The sequence below is a fragment of the Festucalex cinctus genome, chromosome 1 (genome assembly GCF_051991245.1).
Source record: "Festucalex cinctus isolate MCC-2025b chromosome 1, RoL_Fcin_1.0, whole genome shotgun sequence".
Classification (NCBI taxonomy): domain Eukaryota; kingdom Metazoa; phylum Chordata; class Actinopteri; order Syngnathiformes; family Syngnathidae; genus Festucalex; species Festucalex cinctus.
The window spans coordinates 15,752,702-15,772,318 of NC_135411.1; the positions used below are offsets into that span (position 1 = coordinate 15,752,702).

The window sequence follows — 19,617 nt, forward strand, 5'->3', positions numbered from 1 at the left end:
TTTGTGTTGTGAGGGCCCAAAAGCTTATTAGAGCTGCACCATAACACAAAAATATGAGAACAGCATCCAATAAGTACACAGTCATTTTCTTCTACCATTCCTCTTCTGTTTTTTTTATTTTATTTTACTTTTTTATGCTTTGTTTTTCATACATTTTTAGACATTTCTGCCTTTCTGTCAATTTTGTGACATTTTTGGCAATTTTATGGACACATTAAGGTCATTTTCTGCCTCCTTCCCCTTTTGGATATATTATGGCAATTTTTTATTTTTTTTAATACATTTTTTTGCCTTTTTTTTGCTAGAAATTTTCTGACCTTTTCTTTTTGGCAGTGTTGTTAATTTTATGTTAATCTTTGGGATTTCTTCTTTTTGGACATTTTATGGTTACGTTTTGAACATTTTCTTTTCTGCCTTTTTATTCAATTCTCTGACATTTTTCATGACCATTTTATGGTAATGTTCTTTTTTTCCTCTTCATTTTTCGGCATTTTATGGTCACTTTTTGGATGTTTTTACATAACTTTAAAAAACTTTTTCATCTATATTTGGTCTCTCTTTTTCTGACAATTTACAAATTTGGACATTTTTCGAGTATTTAATGATTTATTTTAATCTAAATCATTAATTCAGTAAAATATTTTATCCAAAAATAAAAATGATTATTTTTTATTTCTTTATTTATTTATTTATTTTTTAGATCCACAGGAGAGGGTCTAAAAAAAACACATGTCGCTCCAGAGCCGCAGGTTGCAGACCACTGGTCTAAACGCTGAAAACGACCATCTGTGTGTTCATTCTTTAAGTTACGCCCAAGTTTGTACAATACAACAAAATTTCCAGCTCATGCAAAAATGTCGGCAAATCTCATGAGACCAAAACTCTGATTTGCCTTAAGTAGGTGTTTTTTGTGATGTCCCCGCTGAAGGATACAGAGGGAAACAATGATTGATTATAGCTGCCATTTTATTTTCATTCATCTACTGTAGTTCATTTTATTCTCGGGACATTGAAACAATTGCAACTAGACCGTTGTGATTATTTTAGAATTTTGTGAGTTGTTATGAGCCACATATGGCAGCCAGTCACAATTCCCCAAAATAAATATGGCCACCGTATTTCAGAATGTGTGGTTTTTACAGTGAATACTCAGACCAAATCTCTCTTATGGAAAAGTATTACATTGACACCGTCTTGTGGCAAGCAAGTAAGGGGAGGAGCTTCATGTCGCCTAATATAAAAGTAGTGCTTCGCCACCGTTTTGTGCAATTCTAAACCTTTTTTATAAACCTATTTATGGCAGGGCTCTGGTCCTTATAACTCGTAAATAGAACACGGTAACTGTAATTTTACCATTAGCTTGCTTGTCTTTTATGCAGAAAAAATATTAACTGGATGTTAAAAGTTTCCTCTGTGACTTTTCTCTCTTTCCTTTGTTCTCTCTAGAGACACGTGGTGAGTGTTCTTTGATTATTTAACACCTCCCAAAATGTGTCCCTTTGAATCATGTTGTCTTTTTGTTCTATCACCCACCACTCACCCACTCTTTAGCAGCTTCTAACTTTCTTTTGCTTCTCTTTTCACTTCGTTTCACGTCATTGTGTTTTGTGCTTTCTTAACTATAATATTTCACATCTACTCATGAACCGATTATCTAAAATCTAATCTTACCTTGAGTCAGTTTTGTGATTGAAACCGCCACTTGTCTCCCTAGGCCGCCAAGACCAATGAACGTCCCCAGTGAATACTCGTTTTCCCACTCCATGCCAACTTCAGGGAATCCGTACTCCACCAAAAAGTGAGTACAACAATAGATGCCCTGGATTTTTCCAAGGGATCCTTTCAGCTTGTAGTGCTCCCAGCGGACTCCAAACAATTGTGTATGTCTCTACGTTGCCTCCTCTTGCTGAATGCACCTAGTTTGCCTTCCAGCACAAGTCATGATATCGCTCAACATCTGTTGAAAAGCAGAGGGTAAGTGACACAGGTGTGAGAGTGCTCCCATGCATGTGTGTGGTGCACTAATATGGATAACAATGATAAAATGAAGTAATAATACTCACCCTTTGAATCCACCAATTCTGAACAATCAAAACTTTTTCAACATTAATGTGACCTGTACAACTCAATGGAAAAAAAAGTAATGGAAAAATAAGCAACTGATTGCCCATGGTTGTAAATGGAAATGGTTGCACAAGTGTGCACACCCTTACTGTTCGGAATTTACCAATCACATTTAAAGTCATGTAAAAATGGTACACACACTTTAGATGTTATAGTAGGATTTTCAGGACTTTTTTTTTCTTTCTAGCAGAAGCCACAATGTTTTGAGCTGACACGATTATTTTGAACTGTTCATAATTCCCCTCACTTTGACTAAGGTATCAGTTCACCAGCTGAAGACAAACAGCCCCAAAGTATGATTCTGGTATTCTGGTGTGATATGGTATTTTTTGTGTTGACATACACTAAACATTGGTTTCCCACTTTTGTACAGATTGTGTTTGAGGGTGTGCACCCTTTTGCAACTTCATTTGTTTTACTTCTCTCTTTTTTCTTGTCTAATTTTTCTTCAATTAATAACCCCTTCAGACCCGCATTTTTTCTGCTGGGTAATTTTTTAATTTTTTATTTATTTTTAGTGGACACCAGGATAGTATGGCTGTAAACTTGCCAAGCTTCTATGAAACATTTTTAACATGAACATCATGCAAATCAACTTACGATTGTGACTGATTAGCTTGGATCCAATCATGAACCAGAAGTGTTGACATCATCCAAATTATGTATATGCAAATATGTCATGTCCACTGCAATCATATAGGTCCAGTTGTGCAGGTTATTAATGGTGGAAAAATTTCTTAGCATTTGGAAGAGGTTGAGTAGCCTTTTTATGTATTAACCTACCTATTTATCTACCTACTTGTTAAAAAATATCTGATTTGCAATTTTTACATTTGCCTTCAAGTTATACATCAGATGGGCTGATAGTATAGATATATAGTATCGGCTCATCCAAAAAGTGGTTTATTTTTTGTGTTCCTTTTCTGAATGAGGCCTATATAGCAAGAGTTTGACTTCAGTCACACCGACATTCAATAGTAAGTGTTGCTCCAGGGAACACTTCTCCCATTCATGAATGGGAAGAGAAGAAAAAAAAAGAAAAAAAAAAAGGATGTTGTGACGAGTGAGTGGTATTCTATACGTTATTGAGCATGTCAGAGCATCTGGACACTCTGTTCACAAATGCTGCCAAGCAGTTCATAATATGTCAAATCTTACGCAACCAAGATTGACAGTACCAGGTTCTAATACCAAACATAAAACTTTAATTCCAAGTTAAAGTAGCATTGATAATAGTTTGACTATATACTGGAAGAATGGTCCCAGTTGTATGTGGTGAATCACATATTGAACCCATGTTCATGATTTCCATATTTTCCTTTTAGCAAATTTATTTTGGTTTACAACTGAAAACTTGCATTATTGTCTTCTATAGTATAGGACTCGGACACTAGGACCAACAAAGCTTGGCGATTAGAATTGCTGTAATACCTCTGCCTAGACTCAATAATTAAGCGTAAGCCTGAATTTTCTCATTGAGGAACTTTTTGTTTATTTTTACTTATTTAACTTTGATTTATTTTGGGCAAATGAGAACAGATTCTCATTGGCAATGCCAACCTGGCTGCAGACAGTGGAGTAAAACAAAGAAAATGTACAATGAGGAGTTGCTAGCAAAGGTAGAAGCAAATTGGAACGTTAGCTTAAATATTCCCACCAAAACTAAATTAAAATTAGCTCATAGCACTTTTAACTTAGTTTTTTTCACTGATTGTCATTTTTTTAGGCACATTCTGAATCAAACAATGTCTACAAATTAAGGGCAAAACTGCTAATTTAATAGCTTAGCAACAGGTCACAACTGTGGTTGCTAGCTTGCGTGCGTGCTAGCACGAACATGAAACTGATGCAGCTGTGGACTTCAGCCAATTTTCACTTCATTGTGGGCACCACCTGTGCTTTCTTTACCTTGGCCTCAATTTCTCTGACGTTTAACAAGAGGGCGCCCATTGTTTGGTTGCTGAATGCTCACGTATCGAATTAAACCACATGCTTGTTTAGCGTAGTTAGCTTGTTTAGCGTAGTTAGCTTGGTTAACTTGGTTAATAAACACTGACACCCTTCTCAGTTTTTGTTTTTGTTTTTTATCTCAAAAACCTTTTTTAAAATGGGATTGGCTAGTTTATGATGGAGCACAGCGTAGATACGTGTAGTGTGTAAACAGTGCATGCAACGTGTAGCGTGTCTGCGGGGCATGTCCTTAATCACGCCGCCGGCCTTCATAAGCACACATAATGTGGCCTTGTTCCTCTTCAGCCACCCATGAATGGCTGCTTTTCAGGCGTCTCCTCAAATCTCTTGTTTTTTTTGTTTTTTTTTCCTTCCCCTCTGCTCATGTGCCCGGCTCTCCTTTTGTCACCTGTCATGTCATCTTCTTTCTTTATGTTATTTATTTTGTTTATGAACTCCTGCACACGTCCAGGTTACACTGCAACCTGGATGCGGTTGACAGACTCGCTGACGAGCACATTCTCATTGGTGTCTATGTGAAACTGCTTCAAAACAACCCCAAAACATGGTTAGTGGGTGTGCTGCAGCATGTGTGCCCTTCCCTGTATAACATCACTGAGTCAAAACCCTGCATGCATAAAGAAATATATATTTTTTATTTATTTTTATTTTTTTACAACTAGCAAAACATTTTAATAGATTTGCACTTACTGCCCACTCTATTAGGTACAAATGTACCGTAATTGACAGAGTATATTATTAATATAACACTTTACCGTGCAAAAGTCTTACATCATTGTTTTAGCAATGCTATACGTCATGATCATATTCTACAGTGACATTCAAAAGTAGCCTACATCGTATGTGTTTTGGATTATTTTGTTTTTATATACCACCGAAATTGATTTAACACTTTGAAACAATTTCACAAAAATATAACATTCACCACCCAGAAGATATGGCCATCTAATTTATGTGAACACAGAAATTTGGTGATTGGAGGTGAATTAGATGGGGGGGGGGTTAAATTGCAGTGTTATGAGCTTAATGTTGAAATATTATGAAAAATTATCTTTATGAAAAAAGTTAGAATATCACAAAAATAAAATTTTAATTTTATAAAGTCACCCAAAAAAAATCTGACTTTATCTCTTAAGATTCTCTTTTTTTCTGAAATAAAATGACTTTAATTAGTTTGTCTTAAAATAATAACTTTATTTGCCCAAACTTATGCCATGAAAGAATTAACTTTCTTCTTGGAAAAAAAAAGGCTTTTGTTCTCTAAAAACTAGCCATTTATCATGATTTGGCATCTTTATTTTCATATTCCATTGGCTGGCAACCAGTTCAGGGTGTACCCCGCCTGAAGCCCATAGCCAGCTGAGATAGGCTCCAGCAACTACCGCGACCCTTGTGAGAAATAAGCGGTCAAGAAAATGGATGGATGGATGGATGGATTTTCATTTTCCGTTGGGAAAAAAAAGCAAAACAAAAAACAAACGCACAAATCTGATTTTTTTTTTCTTCATAAGATATTAATTTATTCAGGGGGAAAAAATACTTTATTTTTGCAAAATTCTTTTTTTTTTCCTCCAACATGTCTTCCTAATTTTGTACATTTGTACATACATCTTCATTGTAAAACTGATACTTTGTTCTCTTCCAATTACATTTTTTTTTATTCTTTTTTAAATATGTCTTTTTATTTCCTCAATAGATTTGACTTAACATTATATACATATTTTTTTTTATTATTTTCTTCCAGGAATATTGCAGCAACTTTATTCTCACATTTACTGTTGTATATAGCAAATCAGATCTCATTAGAGTGGCGTTCTCCACCTAGTGGGGAATTAGTTAGAATCTGTTTAATATGGAAGGAGGTAGCATTTTTGGCACATGTTGTGTTCTCATAATACACATTACGATTGCATAATGCAAATACTTGTGACAGATTAGCTTTTGTAGCGAACTGATTAATGCTCACATTTCTGATTGGTTCGTCTCCATATAAAGTAACATTCAAAAGCAGTTGGCTGTGTTTAGCATGGACTAAAATGTTTTTTTGTCAGACAGGTTATGTAATCTCGCTCTCTCTTGCTCTCGCTCTCTATTTCCACACTCGCCAACAAAATAAAAATAGAGATGCTTGCGTGCGCACTAATATGTCTGTCTGCGTTTTAATGGAAGTTGGCTACACTAAAGTGTCTGCAGCCATATTAAATTTGTAACTCAGGGGTAACATATCTGCCTGTGTATACAGTGGTTATGAGCGTTTTTCTTGTCCTATATTCAGCTCTTCTTTTTTTTCCCAATCCGTACATTGCTGTGTATTCAAGGTGTCATAATATGATTGCCATCTCTATTTTCCTCTCCATCAGCTTGCTGGAGAGCAGCAACCATCAAGACGAGGAGCACAGCCTCATCGCCCGCTACGCTGCTCGCCTGGCTGCAGATGCTGCGGTGAGACACATGAACATACTCTGGGGAAAATCAGTCTTTGATCCACTGCCAAGTTTGTAAGTTTGCTCACTTACCAAGGGAATAAACAGACTGCAAATTTATGGTTGTTCACTGATTATATAATAGACGGAATAGGTGTCAGAAATGCATAGAAAATGTACAAGTTATAAAATATACATTTTATTGAGTGAAAAATATTTGGTCCTTTAGAACGCGGCTAAAAATTTTGGGTCTGTTTTTTCAAGAATCCCTCATAATAATGACTAACAACCATTAAACATAACTACGATGTGAACCCCTACATTTCATAGGAATTAAAAAGTGTCTGCTATTCTAGAAAAAATTTTGTGATGTTATGAAAACAAATTCATACTTGTTAGCAAAAAAACAACAGCATGGTAATGTTTCAGACTAGTTGAAAAAAAAAAGTCATGTTTATAAGAATAAAGGCGTACTTTATTTTGGCAGGATAAAAATAAAACATCAAATTTCCTCACAATAAAGTCGCAATATTAAGCAGTGCTTCTCAATTATTTGCTTCTCAGTTCCGCCGATATATATATATATATATATATATATATATATATATATATATATATATATATATATATATATATGTATATGTATATGTATATGTATATATATATATATATATGTATATGTATATATGTATATGTATATCCCACCCCTGCCACTTACTGTAGTGGGTGAGCAATTACACTTTCATCTTGTATGGCAAAAAAAAAACACACATAAAGAACAAATGAGGTCAAACACTACAATCCCCCCGAGGGGAGCCCGCCTCTTTGAGAAACTGTATTTTTTGTCAGAACAAGGGAAAAAAAGACAATTTCAAAATATAGCTTTACTCTCATAATATTCTGCTTTTTATTCAGGGGGGAACACATTTTCTGTAAAAAAAAATAAGAATAAAATAAAAAATAGAACAATATTTTTGAAAAATTACTGTACGATTTAAAAAAATCAAATCAAATCAAATAAAAGTTTGTTTTTAAAATCCCTCCCAAACCTGTTGACTTTTTGCTGCTTTCTTACCAACAAAGGGATTCTCCACCAAATTCTGTTTTTTGTTTTGATTGGTTATCAAATACATGCCACTTGATAAAATGTTTTTTTTTTCTGCATTTATGTTATCTATTACCAAAAACAATAAATAACCATGAATAACTTTATTTCTTTGACAAGAGGCAAAAAAATAATAAATTCCCACACTCTACTTGAAGTTATTGTGCGCACTTTACATTCTTGTGTCTTTCATTGTTTGTGTGAACAAAATGGCTCAGTTGACACAGTGTCTGTGCTTCAGGCTCAACAGCAGCACAGAGTTCCCGCAGACCCGCCGTGCTCTCTGGATGCCAACAAACAGCAGAGGCAGCTCATTGCCGAGCTGGAGAGTAAAAACAGGTGAGGGGTTGAACGCCCCGAGCTGGCCTTGTTGTTTTTATTTGGATTCACAGCAGCTCAAACTAAGTTGGGGCTTGGACAAGCAGACCTCAAACTATTTATTTTACAAATGGTCAAAGGTTGTATATTTGTTGATATTTTCTGTCCTGTAGTGTATTAACATGAATGGATACACTCCCTTGAGCTTTGTAGAATAAATCGTAATACATATCTGAATATGCAGTAAAACCTTTTTTTCCAGTTGTATTTCTGCTGCCTTCTAGTGACGAATTATCATGTATTTATTTTTTTGTGTGTTTTTATGAATTTTAATTCAATTCAATTACACTTACTTTATATAGTGCCAATTCAAAGCAGAAGTTAATTAAAGTCGACTGTAAAAGTATAACAGCAAGGTCAATTCTTTTTTTTTTTTTAAACCACCCACTTTTCAAGTGAGCAAAAGTACATTATTATTGTTAATTTGTTATTTATAATAATAATAATTATTATTATTATTATTATTATTATTATTATTATTATTATTATTATTATTATTATTATTGCAAATAGTAATAATAATAATCATCATCATTATTATTATTATTATTATTATTATTATTATTATTATTATTATTATTTGGAATAATAGTAATAGTAATAATAATAATTATTATTATTATCATTATTATTATTATTATTATTATTATTGTTATTATTATTATGCTTTTGCTCACTTAAAAAGTGGGTCGTTAAAAAAAAAAAAAAGTGCTCTGAGTTGCTTAACATATCTAGTTATAAAGACCCTAAAATAAAAACTGGAATTCTTTAAATTTTTCTTTAAATAAATAATAATAATAATAATAATAATTATTATTATTATTATTATCATTGTATCTTGTCATTCTATCTCCCCCCCTAAGATTTAAAAAAAAAAAAAAAACTTTCTTTAAATTTGGCTTCGAGACATCACATGATTGTACAGTTTCAAATGTAAGATAAGATAATATCTCTATATGTTGTCTGTAAAGTGTTAACACTGCACATAATCTTCCTGGCAATGTTGCCAGCGACACCCAGCCAAGTCTATAAAATTGCACATTCATCTATCAGTCATCCTGGCGGGAGCTCCGCTTGACCCTCGTAACAGTCATTAGTTCTAAATCACACCACTAAAGGGGCTCCGAGGGGCGCGATGTGTCATAAATTTAATACTTTTTGTTGAAAAAAAGTCTTGCTTGTGCGTGTCACCCAGAGAAATCTTGCAGGAAATTCAACGACTGCGCCTCCAGCATGAGGAGGCCTCGCAGCCGCCGCCTGACAGGGGTCAGCAGAACCCCGCTCTGCTGGCTGAGTTACGACTTCTCAGGTAAGCATATTATGGAAAAAAAAAGATTTTAAGCGCTTATATGTGTGAGAATTCGCATTCTGTCTTCTTTACAGTTAAGAAAGAGTTGAGTGCCGATTGTAACTGCTTGACGTGGTCTGTATGGATGTGACATAATGATGTCATCAATCTGTATCTTTCCCCCCCCCCCCCCCCCTCCTGTCAGGCAACGCAAAGATGAGCTTGAGCAGAGAATGTCGAGTCTGCAGGAGAGTCGCAGGGAGCTCATGGTGCAGCTGGAGCAGCTAATGACGCTTCTCAAGGTAGCGCAGACAAGAGCCCTCCATCTTTTTCACCGTGCTTCCGTGAAGTCAGGGGGAACATTTTTTTTTTTTTGTTATACATTTTGTTCCATGTTGAGAAGTTACGGTTGAAATAACATTCAAATTGGGTCATTGTGTTTGGTATTTTCAGGTAGTGGCACGTAACGAATTACTCTGGCAGTATTTCCTAAAAATCTGCTCCAGAGTCAAATGTATCATCATAAAAATGGATCTACGGGAACCGTACAGGCAATTTTAATAACACTTCAACAATCTGTGAAGATAACCATGCATCCATTTTCTATAGTACATATCCTCAATATGGTGGCGAATGAGCTGGTGCCTGTCCCAGCTAATTTTGGAAGGCAGGATAGACCAACTGTTTTTTTTTTTGTTTTTTTTATAAATATTTTTTCGGCACAATATAGCAATCCCCCCAAATAATTCTAGGTTAATTTGATAACTGATTAGTTATCCATTAAGCGATGAAGCATTGCACCTCTACTTGCATATTTTGTAAGTTACTGTGCTTGCCCAAGACACACTTAGGACCGCCCCCTCATTTGAATATTGCTGACAGCATCTGCAGCATGAAATAAATATGAGAACAGAGCAATTTTATTTATTGATTGACACTTAATTCTATTTGTATATTTATTTTGTATTTATTTCCTCATTTATTTTTATAAATATAAATTAAATATTTTTTATTTTTTGAATCACATTTTTTATTTTTGTTTTTACTTTCACTTTTTTTATTTATATAAATATTTTTTAATTGCCATTTATATTATTTTTTGTATTTTTTTTTTATTATATTTTTAAATGCATTTTTATTTTCACTTGTATTTATTTATTTTTTTAATTTTAGCAAACACAACGTATGACAATATAAATTGGAAATTGGGCTCAAAAAGTTTAACCTACCATATTCATCCTACACTGTCTTTAAAAGTTTAGGTATCTTCCTGCTTAGTCCAAAAAGATCAATATGACTCCATTCAAACATGCAAGGGGACGGGGGCATGCTTATTACATGCTAGAGTAGATCCAAATGAACCTTAACATAATGTGGTTGTTGTTATTTTTTTCACAGCTAGCTGAGGAACAGAAACAAGCTGTAAGTGCGAAAAGTTTGAGGGAGGCAAAAACTATTTAGCGCATGTTTTGAAACAAAAAAAACAAAACATGTTTATTGTTGCCAGGTGAGCGTCTTGTATCAAAAATAAATTGATAAATTGAACAGCTAAGATTTTAGTGTCAGGATATTGTCAATGTCTAATCTAATTGTTCCTCATATAGTGGCTGGTTTATTTACTCCACTGCACAGAGTATGAGGCGTATTTTGGGGGGATGTGTTTTAACATGAGGGAGGCCTTTAGTTGTACAAATACTTTTGTATTACACAGGACAATAATTAACATTATCTATTTGTGGACAAACATTTAAAAATATTATTTAAAAAATGTTTTAATTTGTAGTAGAGAAAATCCATCCATCCATCCATTTTCTTGACCGCTTATTCCTCACAAGGGTCGCGGGGGCTGCTGGCGCCTATCTCAGCTGGCACTGGGCAGTAGGCGGGGGACACCCTGGACTGGTTGCCAACCAATCGCAGGGCACACAGAGACGAACAACACACTCACACGCACACCTAGGGACAATTCGGAGCGCCCGATTAACCTGCCATGCATGTCTTTGGAATGTGGGAGGAGACCGGAGTACCCGGAGAAGACCCACGCGGGCACGGGGAGAACATGCAAACTCCACCCAGGAAGGTCCGAGCCTGGACTCGAACCGGAGACCTCAGAACTGGGAGGCGGACGTGCTAACCACTCGACTACCGTGCCGCCAGTAGAGAAAATGGAAACCAAAAAAATCACATTCAACTTGTAAATAGGTTTTTCCACAAATACAAAATAATTTTATTTAAAAAAAATTCAATAATAATTTTATTTTATATCAACAAAAGCTTGATTGTAGTCATTTGCATCATTGCCTCATTCGCTCCCAGCCATTTTCACAGACGCATTCCCGGTCGCTCCCGGCTGTTTTGCTGGATTTTAACTGTTTTCCAAGGCCCACAAAAAAATGTGTTCTATTGCTATAAAAACATGGAACCTACCAAAAGAACGATTAAAGTCGCTTCTTTCATCAGGAAAAAAAAGTATATTTCTATCTGTTTCCGTTTTGCAGCAATTAGCATTAGAATATAGCTAAGTTTAATCAATTTTCACAAAGGCCCTGGTTGATCTCCTTTGCTCTGCTGCCACCTGCTGGCCGTTTGTGTAATAACTACCATTTCTGCAACCGTTTTTGCATTTCAGAGGCTGTACCAAAGCCTTCTGTATGCTCTAGCATTAAAAAAAATAAAAATAAATAAAAAAAAAAACAAAAAAAAACAAAAAAAAACGTATAAATACGTCTTTGGGAGCAAATAAGTTAAATATTTGAGAAATTTACAAAAAACATTTGAGATGTACCAGGTGACAATTATAACAATTTGAGGCCACTATTTGAGGAAGTACAGTGTGACCTTATGCTGTTTCTAAGGTACAAGGCGTTCATTCAAGGCAACCACAACTCGTAACACGAGAACTAGAAAAGTGCATGTAGATTGACATAACAGACTGTACATACTGTGTGTCCCTAACCTGTGTTTAATGCTTCCAAAAAAATAGCCGTACTCTGAGTTTAACACACGCTGCAGGAAATCATTTTGTTAACCCCTGCTGAATTTGTGAGTTTGCTCACTTATTAAGACATATTTAATTGTGGCATTACTGTACGTTTAATTTTACAGCATGTTATTTTTCCTCATTAAGACTAGCACCCCCAAAACCTCACGCTTTTCATGTTCAGCAAGGGATCAAACAATTATTTCCTCACCTCTGACTTGCCCCGACAAAAATGTCCTCATGTGATGTTGCGTGTCACAGACTCAGGGTACCGGCTCTCCACGCTCGTCCCCTAGTCACACCGTCAGCAGGCCCATCCCCACGCCAATCCACTCGGACTCGGCCGGCACCACCCCGACCCATACACCTCAGGACTCCCTCATGGGCGTGGGGGGCGACGTTCAAGAGGCCTTTGCTCAGGGTGAAGCAGCTCGATTCCAAAAGATTGCAATGTGGTAACATGCGAGGTCAATATTTTCTTATCTTCTCCGTCAAAGGTCCCAGGAGAAATTTGAGAAACGACCTCCTCATCGCTGCTGACTCCATTACCAACACAATGTCATCGCTGGTCAAAGAGTTGAATTCAGGTACAACTAAAATGGCCGACGCTCCTGATCTGAACAGCAGTGTTGTTTTTGGCAGCCATTTTAGTTTGAGTCTTCAACGAAAACGGCAAAAGATTTGAGTCTAGTTTTACCGTGTTACTACCACTCATATTAACTCTTTGACCGCCAAAAACGTTTAATAACGAATAGTAAAATCATGATGTATGCCGCCATAAATATTAAATGATGTCAACTACGTTTTTTTTTTTGTTGTTGTTGTTTTTTGTTTTTTTATCAATGGGCAGTTCACCGTCTAAGTGCAGCATGTGCCGCCTGGTCAATGAGTTGTGGACTCAAAAACACTATCTATGGCCAGCAGATGGCAGCATTGTATCTCTTTTAAATGGGCTCGTTGCGTATGAAATTACAATGAAACATGATGAAATTGAACGTTTTCACGGATGATGTAAATGATCAAAGCCTTTGTCATATTAAAATATTTGTTGATAACGTGTGGCAGTAAAAGAGTTAATTACCAGTACTATTAGGTTTGTTTGTGTTTGTGTGGCAAGAGAAACCGTCCTAAATGCTACATTTACATGCTACATGTTCAAGACATAACAGTAGCTAACACGAATAGACCCTTCCAGTGTGACGTCATTTTGAAGTGCAACCCTAGCGGTGGTGGAGGGGCAGCGCAATCAATGTGAGCTAGAAAATAGGTCAAACAGTTGATAAATCAGCGACCAATGCTATGGTGAACTTGTGCGCGGCCAACGGATGAGAGAGATGAGATCATTCTTTCGGCTGCCGGCAGCGATTCTAAACCCGGCGAAAGACAGTGAGGAGTAAAAGACTAGCATGGTGGCTAGCGTGAAACTTCAAGCAACGTTTTTTTTTGTAGCTAGCACCTTCAAACGACTGGTTTCAATTATTCGCAGTAATGTAGTGTCCTACTCTGGATGTTTTTGTGACACTTAACATATTTCCCACCTTTTAACGAAAACGCTCGCCGAAAATCAAGCTCTCTACATTCATTTGTTACGGGATGTTTCCCCTCCGGGAGGCCACTTTAACCTGACTGAATTTTATCACAAGCAACATATGTATAAGATGTTGAAACAGACTCGGTAGTTTTATTGTTATGTGTTGCTGTTGAAGGGTTGTGGTGAACACATCATGTCACGCTCTTATTTAACTTAATCCTAATCAATTTATGTTTATGAATTTTCTGCCCTGTCAATTTGAAGTATTTTTCTGTTTTTAATAAAGGGGTATAAAAAAAAAAAATCTGATTCATCGATTAAACAACAAAATAATCTAATCTGTTTTTCTTTTTAAAGACAAAAAAGGTTCACATTTACCGTATTTTCCACACTATAGGGCACACCTCATAAGGCGCACCTTCAACGAATGACATATTTTAAAACTTTTTTCCATATATAAGGCGCTACAGTAGAGGCTGGGGTTACGTTATGCATCCATTAGATGGTGCTGCGCTAAAGTGAATGTCAACAAAACAGTCAGATAGGTCAGTCAAAATTTATTAATAGATTACAAAACAGCTTTCTGACAACTCCATTCACTCCCAAAATGAATAAACAGCTGTTTTATTATTTTCTCTGAGGTAAAGTATTAGTATTAGCTAGCGATCCAAGATGGCGGGATCTTCTGCGCATGCGCGTCACCGATCGTGCAGGGTCACCGACAGCGTCTTGACAGCGAGACCTGTTGCGGCTCAATATTGATCCATATATAAGGCGCACTGGATTATAAGGCGCATGGTCAGCTTTTGAAAAAATTGAAGGCTTTTAGGTGCGTCTTATAGCTGTGAAAATACGGTACCTTTACTAGTTTCGGCGTCCACTGCCACCTTCCTCATAAGCCCAGCTTCAGAAAGCCTTTTTTTTCTGATTCAGCGGTTAATCAACAAGATAATCTACAGATAAGTCAATTATTAAAATAATCGTTACAGTCACTTGCTACTGAGGAAGGCGGCAGTGGACACCGTAACTAGTAAAGGTAAACGAAAACCTTTTTTGTCTTTATAAAGAAAAACAGTGACTGTAAGAATTAGAAGACAAGATGAACATTTTTAACCAAAATAATAGTTACTTGCATCCCTTATGTTCTTAGTTCACTCACAATTCAAATATTTCTATCATCTGCCATGTTCTCACAGAGGGTGGCAGCGAGACTGAGAGCACTGTGGATTCCGACCTCGGCCGCGGCGACACGTTTGCAGCAACAACAACATCAACAACCTCAGATCCCTTTCTCGGTTTCAAGCCCAGGATGGCCACCACGGAGCACGAAGAGGAACGTTACGGCAACGACCTGGAGCGGCAGCTGGAGGACGAGCTCAAATTCGAGGAGCTCATGAAGCACAGGCAGGAGCCGGACAAAGCCTGCATGGTGAGGTCTTCTTTCCAGAAAATGGCTACCTGAATAGCGTATTTCTTTATTTGGTTCATTTACTCAACTGTAGATCAAACCGTATACTAGGGATAATTTTTTTTACATTTTCATGTATTTACTCAAGTGAACTATACACTCAAGAAAATGGGGTTCTAACTTGCTGTGTGTGGTGTTGGTGTTCACTTTGTGCTACAGATGACGCTTCAGCAGTGACAGTGCGGATCCAGGACATTGGTGAATATGTACTCCATTACTGTATATTTTCAAAAAATCACATTTTATTTTAAATATATCTAAATTGTTACCTCACCAATTCACTAATTAAAAAAATGTAAATAAAAGCCTTTTTTTTAAAGATTTTAGTAGGATTTTTAGCTTTAAAAATGTAAATAAAGCCTTTTTTTTTAACATTTCAGTGGGATTTTTAACAAGTATGCATATAATATATAAATATATATATTATATTCTATTATTATTATTATATATAAATATATATAATATAATATAATGTACAACAATATTTTTTCAGAAATTGTGCTATGGTTAATTTTATTTTGAATAATTAAAATAGTGAAATTAGGTATTTTTATTACATTTATTTTATTAAAATAAAACATTTATTACTTTTGTTAGCGTCATATTTCTTTTTAAATTCCATAAATGAAACATGGAGATTTTTTCCCTTTAAAAAAAAAATATATATATATATAAATAAATTGCAAAATGGTTTATATTATGTGTATACAATAGTTTGTTTGTTTTTTTAAATACAATTATCTATTTTTATTTCATTTTTTGTCAATATTAAAAATTTTATTTTTGTTGTGATAATATTATTTAAATGTACATGGAATTTTTGAAACTATTTTTTGTCACCAGATTTTTTTTTCAACAGGGGAAGATTTTTTTTTCAAAAATAATTCAAATTAAAATAATGATAGATGACAGTTGTTTAATTTTAAGGTTTTAATGCTTAATCAAATAATATTTGTGGGGCTTTTGGCTGGAGACAGGGATGTCTGGGCTTCGCTACTTAGGTTGCTGCCACTACAACTCGAAGGCAATAGATATGGATGAATTCAAATAAAATAAAATCCTGTTTCTCACCAGGATTTTTAACAAAAATCAAAATAAAACGAGAAAAAATATATTTGTATTTAATATGTAAAAATTAAAATTTACAAACAGAAAATATTTGTACCATACACTACATAAAAAGTACCTCTTTTCAACACTTCAGCTTGATGCTACTTCTATAAATACTCTGTTTGAAATGAAATTATTGAATATTATTACATACGGTAATTCTATTAACATTGTGTTCTTGTCGGCAGGCAAGCAATATCAAAAGCAACAATAAGTGACGACACTGGACGCAACGACACTGGCCAGGATCCTATAACTTAGAATATACATTTGTGTAAAGAATCTATATATTTTTAACCAACCTCATATTTAAAGTGAAACTGTGAGCCGATGAATAAAATTCAAGAGATTATTAATCACCGAGCGCGCTACGATTATTATACCACAGGTGCCATATCAACCACGTGATTCTTTTTCTTTTTTTTTTTCGCTTTGTATTTGACTTGTTAAGCCGATGTAGAAATGTACTGTTGTGTCTGTGTCTCATATGATTTATCATACAATACAACACATTTGAGTTGTATATTTTTAAATAGACAATACCAACCTGGTCAAATTTTAACACTTAGACTGGAATCTCAGTTTTTGTGATAAATCTGTTCCAAATAATGTGACTAAAAATTAACCGTAGGAAAACTGAAGCAATATTTTCCAGAGGAAACTAATATGTTCTTGTCACACAAAAATATTGACAAAAAATACATACAGTGATACCTCGGCTGACGAACGCTTAAGCTCACGAACTTTCGCCTCACGAACATTAAATTGGCGAGCATATAGTCTCTGCTGACGAACTAGTTTTCGGCGGACGAACCGAACCACGCGGTCGAACAGCACCACGGTGGCGGCCATGAGAAGCTGACGCACGCTCACGGCGTCCCAGTTCGTCACCCCCTTTCTTTTAGTGCGGACGCGGCTTGTGTTTGATAGACATTTTGGACCATATTGAGTGTACTTTTGCTATTATGGGACCGAAAAAGACCCCACCACAGGCTAGTGTTAAGCCTAATGCTGCGTTCTCACCAAAAGCGAGGGACGGCGGCGCCTTTGCATTGTAGTCAATGGAGTTCGCGCCACTAAAAAAAGCGAAAGTGCTATCACGTACCTCAAAAAAGGAGAAAATAGTGCCACAGCAGTTTAGTCCCAGGAAAGAGGTGAAAGTAGTTGGTGGTGCTCACTTTTTGTTGACTCGCTAAAGTGCTCCACTTCCTTGTTCACCAAGGGACACGCCTCCTCCGCTCCGGTGAGCACGAAAGTGCGAATGAGCGGCAACCGTTCCATAAACACTCTACGCGATGAAACGCTCGCGAATGAAGTAAGTCTACCATTGCTACCATCCTTAAGAACTACCATCACAAAGGTAAATAAAACGACTATTATACAGTACAGTTTATTTCTTTAATTACAATACAATAGCACATTTATTATACATAAAATAAGGTATATTTTTGTGTAGTTTTAAGGCTTATTTAGTAGAAAATTATGTTTTATAGGGACCTGGGAACGGATTATTCTCATTTTAATGGTTTCTTATGGGAAATAAATGTTCGGAAGACAAACCTTTCGCCTTACAAACCCTTTCTGGGAACCAATTATGTTCGTGAGCTGAGGTATCACTGTATTGAGAATATATAACTGAATATGCTAATGAAATGGTTTAATGAACATTAAACAACACATTTATATCTATCAAAGACCCTTCGAACAAAACTGGGACATATGAAAACTGAGGTTCCACTATACTGTATTTCCATTTATTTCTTATTGTTATTGCTGTGTGTTGTTTTTGGAACCTTTATTTGATGCATTAGTGATGATAATAATAATGCACACTGCCTTAGCTTTTTGGATGACATTTCAATGGAGTTCAATCATTGCGGCATGTAGCTAACATTCAAAAGCAATGCGAGTCCATTTTCACTGGTAAAGAAACACTGTAAAAGCTAACGTGTAGGTAAACAATGCACTGTAATTACTGTCATGTGATAAGTACAGTTATTTCCGCTCATGGTGGCAACTACTTAACCACAGATTGGGGAGGCAATGTGTCACGTGAAACTAGAGTTAAAACCAAAACTTGAATGCTACGTGTGTGATAAGACTCTGCAACTGAATTCATCTGAGAGATTTTTATTTTTTTTTGCTCCTGTTTTGGTTAGCAACAGAGTTCAAATGTGCCCAGCAGTTAACTCCTAAAATGTTTGATGAACAATAGTGTTTTGAATTGAAATAAGGAAATAGTTGATTATGTGTGCGGGCATTTATTTGTCCTGAGCTGACACGGCTTCTACTGTATTGGAGGCACGGACATTATTTGAGGGAATAATATACAGAATATTCTCACAAAAATGAGCAAAACATAAACATAGGTGACTTGAATTATTTGGAAAACAGTCTATGTGCTTCTGTGGGTGCTGCTGTTTTGGATAGCAACATATTTTAAATGGGCTTAGCAACAATTGTGTTTATGAACCAATGTAATGACACTAACTACCTATTTTTTTATTACCTAATTTGGAAAAAATACATTTATATTAGGTGTTTATTTTTTTTGCCGAGTAGACCTAGTGACTTATTTGGGCATGGCATCTAATTAGGGGCGTGACCATTATTTGAGGGAATCATGTAAATTGTATAATGTGACAAAAATCACCAAAAAGAAAAGACTTGAATTCATCTGAGGTACTGTTTGTTTCTCTTTAAGTGCTGCTGTTTTGATTAACGACAGAGTTCCAATGGGCTCAACAGTAAACTGAAACAATAGGGTCTATGAACTGAGAATAATTCCAGTTGTGATGGCCACTATTTGAGGAAATACTGTAAATTATGTAAAATAATAAGAGGAAGAAAAAAATCACCAAATTCACTTTGAGCACTGAACAGGTTTACAATCAGGTTTTTAATTTAATGTTGCCCCATCTTTTGTAATTGTTTCATGTGTTCCACCCGCATTTTAAGTCAATGTAAACTGTTGTTAGATTTGCCTGCTGTCCATACAAGTGTTGACGTAAGCAGGATGTTGTGAGCGGATCGAAGAGCTAATGTGTATTTTGGTTACTGCACTGAAGAGTTAAATAAAAAGATCCGTGCAAAACACAGCTCGGCCTCTCTTTTTTTTATGACATAAAATCATAAAATATGTGCCGTAGTGTCTATAGTCTGGATTTACCACAAAATTCTTCCTGTGTATGTTTTGCTTTTCTTCTTTTTTTTTTTTTTTTTTTTTGCATGTGGCGGTG

At 35.7% G+C, this 19,617-nt stretch overlaps 1 protein-coding gene across 4 annotated transcripts in view; it reads left to right on the top strand.

The window, feature by feature from the left end:
- The window catches only part of dtna (dystrobrevin, alpha), a 40,601-nt gene extending 21,125 nt beyond the window's left edge, over positions 1-19,476 (top strand). The window contains exons 10-21 of one of the 4 annotated variants that reach the window (XM_077519209.1): positions 1,715-1,798; positions 4,547-4,642; positions 6,456-6,537; positions 7,865-7,962; positions 9,197-9,310; positions 9,495-9,591; positions 10,688-10,711; positions 12,531-12,690; positions 12,767-12,856; positions 14,997-15,229; positions 15,428-15,466; positions 16,567-19,476. In XM_077519209.1, the coding sequence (XP_077375335.1) occupies positions 1,715-1,798; positions 4,547-4,642; positions 6,456-6,537; positions 7,865-7,962; positions 9,197-9,310; positions 9,495-9,591; positions 10,688-10,711; positions 12,531-12,690; positions 12,767-12,856; positions 14,997-15,229; positions 15,428-15,445 (1,096 nt within the window). In that variant the 3' untranslated portion in view covers positions 15,446-15,466; positions 16,567-19,476. The remainder of the gene's footprint in view (positions 1-1,714; positions 1,799-4,546; positions 4,643-6,455; positions 6,538-7,864; positions 7,963-9,196; positions 9,311-9,494; positions 9,592-10,687; positions 10,712-12,530; positions 12,691-12,766; positions 12,857-14,996; positions 15,230-15,427; positions 15,467-16,566) is intronic. The other 3 variants (XM_077519215.1, XM_077519222.1, XM_077519230.1) reach the window with 3 other exon arrangements.
- Positions 19,477-19,617: the final 141 nt, after the last annotated feature.